At 39.2% G+C, this 6,000-nt stretch overlaps 1 protein-coding gene across 1 annotated transcript; it reads left to right on the top strand.

Moving 5' to 3' along the window:
• Positions 1–423: 423 nt before the first annotated feature.
• LOC119736540 (cytochrome P450 3A19-like) lies at positions 424–3,078 on the top strand. Its single transcript, XM_038210554.1, is given in 6 exon segments — positions 424–543; positions 976–1,196; positions 1,796–1,933; positions 2,596–2,615; positions 2,618–2,757; positions 3,004–3,078. Coding segments are annotated over 6 exon segments (714 nt in total).
• The last annotated feature ends 2,922 nt before the right edge of the window (positions 3,079–6,000 follow it).

Raw genomic sequence — 6,000 nt, 5'->3', positions numbered from 1 at the left:
GACACCCATGATTTTGTCCTCGTAAGATGTATTAATTTTACAAAAATGACTAATAAGAGGTCCCTTGCATGCACTTTAACCAATAGTCTTTAGTTTTTTAATGTGTTGGTGTTAATTGTATCTTTGGGAAAAAAACACTCACTCCTTTTTCAGCTCGTTTTCCTTTTGCAAAATGACTCCTGCATTGCGATGCGTGTGTGGACTTGAGTGCATGACGTCAACCAACATAGAGAGCTTTAAAAGAGAGGGGTATATCAAACTAAGCAAGGCTTGACAAAAGCAGATTGTAATTTTTGTTTATCAGGAACGTGTCCTTGCAATCTTATAATTCTTCGTATAGAAATGTAAGATTGTAATGAGCACGAACCTAAGATGTTATCGCTTGCTGCTTCCATTTGACAGCGCGTTGATCTTCTTCAGTTGATGCTGAATGCTCACAATGACCCCGAGGTTGATCAGGAAGACACGCCCTCTTCAGACAAAGCCAAGGGAAAGGGCGTGGTCCAACGCAAGCTCCTGTCGACAGAGGATGTCATGGCGCAGGTGAATTTGTAGTAGGTTTTTTAATTGCGCATCGGAAACTTTGAGAAGCGAGATAGCCTATATGCCTATCGGTCATCGAAGGAGAATGCTGTCTGTATTTATCGAGGGGTTTGGGGTTTGCCTACAATTAGTTAATGGAGATTTTATAGAACTTTTAACGAAACTAAATGGGTTTTTTTCACTGCCCGCAAACGATTTCTTTGAGCTATTCCATGCACACTACCAACGTTACTGAGGAAAGCTTTGCTAAACCATCACAGTTTACCAGACATAGTCTAGTGTGACACAGTTTCCCCATCACTGGTTCCCGGCCGGAGTTTGCTTGGCACGTAAATACGATGGCTCCCTCAATGGCATTCGGGCACAGAACACGTTGCAACGCTTTAATTGTCAAAGAATGCATTGCACTATTTTGTTTCTTGTCCTCATCAGTCGCTCACGTTTTTCCTGGCTGGTTACGAGACCACCAACACGCTGCTGGGCTTCACCGCCTACCTGCTGGCTACCAACCAAGACACGCAAGAGAAACTGCACGCTGAGATTGACAACCTCGCTCCCACACGTGACAACCTCGGTTATGACGTCATCAGCAAGATGGAGTACCTGGACATGGTGATCAATGAATCACTGCGCATGTATCCCCCAGCAGTCATGTAAGAAACACTTTACACTCCACTTGGATTGAAGGACTACTTTTCTAATGGGAATCTTAACTTTCTAGGTATACATCCGCAGTTAAGAGATAAACACCATAGGCGTAACCAGCGGGGGGGGGGGGGGGGGGGGGGGGGTAAGTGTGGTATTTTTAACCCCCCCCCCCCCCCAATATTTTGTAAAGACTGCCTTGTTCCATTCATATGCCTTTTTTGAACGGGCTAACCCCCCAATAATTTGTACATCTGTCTACATTTCACAACGGATGTACAAGTGCCCTTTTTAAAAAAAATTCCTCCCCCCCCAATAAAAATGACTGTGATACGCCCCTGAACACGAAATGATTGTCCTGGTCTTTTGTCTAGACCAGGACAATTTCACTTTTTCTTTTAAATAGATTTTTAATTTTTGTCCGAAGATATAAAATAAAATAAATAAAAATTAATATGAAACAGGCGGTAACTCCGGGTTGAACAATGCATTTAATATTTTCCGACGTTCAATATAATCATTTACAGATTTGAAACATACTTATATGAGAATTCGGCTGCCCGCCTATTTGTTTATATTTGTCTATGAAGTGCTTCCCTTTGTGTAGGTTTGATCGTGCGTGCAATGATACCATCACCTACGAGGGCCTCACCATTGAAAAGGGTGTGGGAGTGATTGCCAGTGTCTGGACTATTCATCATGACGAGGAATACTGGAACAATCCCGAGAAGTTTGATCCCGAGAGGTAATGCCTCCTCAATTTGTGTCACTAATAGTCACACAACTGTTTTACAAACTATCCAACTATGTTACAACCTGTCACCCACCTGTCGTATTCATCTGTCAATAGGCAACCACAACTTGTCACAAGTTATCACGACGTGTCACAACCTGTCCGAACCTATCTTTACAATCCGTGAAAGGCAGACACAATTTGTCCGAAGCATCTATAACAAGTCTGAGCGTGTTACAATCACAACTTGTCACAACTAACCATATCGCTGTGCGGGATATCCTGTCAAGGATTGTTTCACGGTATTCTACAGATACATCCTGTCACATCCTGTCACAGCCTGTCACAGAATGAGACAGCCAGTCATAACCCTTGTCATTCCAACCTGCCAACACTTATTACAGACTGTGACAACTTGTAACTGATGAACAACGTCAAGTTGTTTTACTTTTCATCTCTAGTGTTATAATTTGTACTACATTCATTAATTTTAACATATAAGATTGCAATCTTGATGATTTTTATTTACTTCTACCTAGGTTTTCTTCGGCCAAAAGATACTCTAATCCCACGTACTTTATTTCCTTTGCCCGTTGGCTGATAATATAACATTCAAATTTAAAGGTCAAACAGATGTCACTTCTTTTCCACAATTTTACATCTCATTGTTTCAGATTCAGCCCTGAGAACAAGGCCTCATCAAACCGTGCACTTTCCTACCGTTTGGCTTCGGTCCTCGTAACTGCATCGGTATGCGCTTTGCCTTGCTGGAAGCCAAGATGGCGCTGGTCCGTGTGATGCAGCAGTATCGCTTCGATGTGTGCTCAGAAACCGAGGTAGTTCGGTTACCAGACCACAATACGACATGTTATACCATGAAAAAAGTCAGATACCTGGAGAAATATTCTTTTTACCCGGTGGGTTTTTTTTCAGAAGGGGGATGTTCTTGTAGACTAAGCGAACCCTAACTGAGAAGGGTAATCTGTTCAGAGGGGAAATATTAAATTAGGCTGTCTGCGTCGGCATTCTAGTATACCTTTAACTAAATACCTTTATTATGATATCTTTTCATTTTTCTTCAGATCCCACCAACTGTTGGCAAGGCAGGTCTCATGTCACCCAAGAATATAAATCTGAAGGCCATTCCAAGGAACTAACCGTCCAACTCATAATTTTTGCAACCACACCTAGACTCCTGTGCCTATTTCATCTGAGTCTGAGACATAGCCGGGTTTTTTTTTTACGATTATTAGTATTATTTTAATCTTAGACTAGTTTTGACCAATTAAGGAAATTGTTTACCCATGTCATGTTGCATTTAACGTGTACCCTTATTGTTTGATGATATATCTTTCCGAGTATTCTTATTTTTTTTTGCTGTGAAAAAAAATAAGTATCCTTGACATTGACAATGTGAGACATTACTATCGTTGTGTGGTGCTTTTCCACATCACGATTACTAATTAAGTAAAGGATGAATTAGCTTGGTGTTGCTATCACTTCCTGACTGGTCGCCATTCCTCTTTTCGATGTTGGGCTTGTACAGAGTAGAGCGATCGGGAACCAGTTTTTATTCGTTCTTGTTGTTAGGCTGCGCAGTCCTTTTAATTCACATTATGCGAAGCCTATACCAGATATCTCGCACTTCTAGTTTGGTACGTAATTCACTCTTCATCAAGACTGCTTTGAACAAGCCGCTTGTTTAATTTTTACCGTTTTGTACCGTATACAATAGCTGATGTTTAGTTTATGTCAAAGGAATTTTAATTCCAAAATGTGAAATTTAATTACAAGTAAATCTAATGTCAATCTAATAAATTCATAGATCATTAGCTTTGCAGCCATTCTTGGGGTGTGCATGGGTAGACCTTTATGCATTCATTAAAAACTACACAAAATGCCTCAAACATGGCTACTTGATGCTAAGGGTCTATAGTGCGTTTTGTGTCCAAATACAAATAATACACGTACTAATCTCGGTGTCACACAAAGAGTGCGTTCGATTACTTCCCCGCGCTTACTCGTGCAAGCGCGACAGCGTTCGATTTACCTCTCACGTGACTTCTCGCGTTTTCTCGAGCCTGGCCCAAGTAACCGACTCGCCGAGCCGGTTACTTGGGTAAGTATCCCATAAGGCCATGCAATAATCATGGCTGCCAACGTGACGTCCGGCGGGCGCCTCATCAGTGTCATGTCAAAGTTCAACTTTCCAGCTCTTGCACGAACTTTACCCGAAACCATTCGTTTATTTAGCTCCACTGCGCATGTCTGTCATCACGAGAGGAGCCAGGCGCGATTAAGCTGGGGGAAGTAATCGAACGCACTCCCTGTACAGTAAACATTACATCATGAAATCGAGGTCAATGTCTAATATAGCTAATCTTGATTAGATTATTATTAAAAGGCTAAATTTTGGGCAGGTTTACATAAAAAAAAAAACATTTTTAAAAATAGACAGAGGTAAAAACTGTATGCATTACAATATAAATAATTACATAACTACCGGTAAAACATCACAATGAGAGTTTAAAAATAATGCAAAGATGAACATCTTTGGAAGAAATCAAAGTTGAAATGTCTCAGAGTGCTTTCAATGAAAAATGTGTCCGATGGACTATGCTTCTTTTGGATGTTTTATAAAAGAGACTTTCCTTAGAATAAACTTTTGACGCAACTTTGACACTTGTGTTAGACAAATATCTTGACGTAATTTGACGAAATGTCAATTCAATTTATCAAAGGAATAATATCAAGCAATCTACAGCCTAATAAAATGCAAATTATCACGATAAATTGGATGTGAATTAGTGTTATTATTAATAAGCAACATTCAAGTTTGATATGTAGAACAATTCAGGAAATGGAACAAATGGGATGCAAACGTTCACCCAAGGCAAAAACAACAATTCTATCTACCTGGTGAAATGGTGTTAAACAATATTATACTACTATCAATTACTGGAATGTTACTTGAGAGCATCGATCATTTAACGAGACTATACACACGACTACAAAACGAAGTACAATAAAGCAAATTAATCTAAATAGTTAAGAAATAGTATGTAATGAAATTGTAAAGAATTCAAATTTAATATGTGAAAAAAATTAAGCAAGATTACACCACACTGTCTAAATATGGTTTAACAAAATGATTACATCTTACTGAAATAACGTGTAATTCCTCAAAATTTGCCTACTATCATTTCATACAGTTTTCATATTCACATTAAAACTACAGGTCATATCAGTTTCCAAACCGATGATTCAGACGATTTGAGAATTCAGTTCTATCAAGGCATTTACAAGCGTTGGTACATAACTTTGACACAAATGATTATCTTAGACCCATGCAACATAACCTTCATTTTGATTTCAAACACCGACTATTAAAGGAGATTTCGTGATATATTGACCTAATTAGACCCATTTAAAACCCTATATTTCAGATGACATTCGACAAAGGTTTAATTGTACTTAATCACAAAAGTTAATTGTATAGGTTTTCCGGCCAAGTTAGCAGATTTGGCGGCCAAATTGGCAACCAATCACCCATTTTCGCACAAATTTGAATGCACGTTGAGATTAACATTCAATTACTTAAAAACACCACTCAATTTCCCATTAGGAGCATGCGATTTTACATTTTAATCATGCCATTTCAAAAATAGGACATTCAAATTAAAATTGCACAAACGAGCATGCAAATTCGCCGGAGCTTCAAGCTTTGTAAGTTTGGTCATTCGAATTACATTAAGCAAGCATATGTGAAAAGTAAGCAAAGTAATTCGAAATAGGTCCTTGTCGTTCCGTTGTTTGTTAAGTGGAGTGTTTTTGTTACAAGACTCTGTCTTGTCTTCCACAAGAATCTGCCACTACTCTGATCACCATGCAAACTGTTAGATTGAAGCACTAGAAATATCAATATGCCAGCTCATGGGCGTTACATGAAAATGTCAAATGTAGACCGTGGTCATCATCAAAGTTTTCGATGGCAATGCCCAAGACTATCTTGAACGCGTGCAGACAATCTTGGCATAAACAGATCTACTGCTGCAGGTCAATTGTAGCCACGTATCTGA

Source organism: Patiria miniata, unplaced genomic scaffold (genome assembly GCF_015706575.1).
Source record: "Patiria miniata isolate m_02_andy unplaced genomic scaffold, ASM1570657v1 HiC_scaffold_3, whole genome shotgun sequence".
In the NCBI taxonomy this organism is placed as follows: Eukaryota; Metazoa; Echinodermata; class Asteroidea; order Valvatida; family Asterinidae; genus Patiria; species Patiria miniata.
This window is presented reverse-complemented; position numbering and strand designations above follow the sequence as displayed.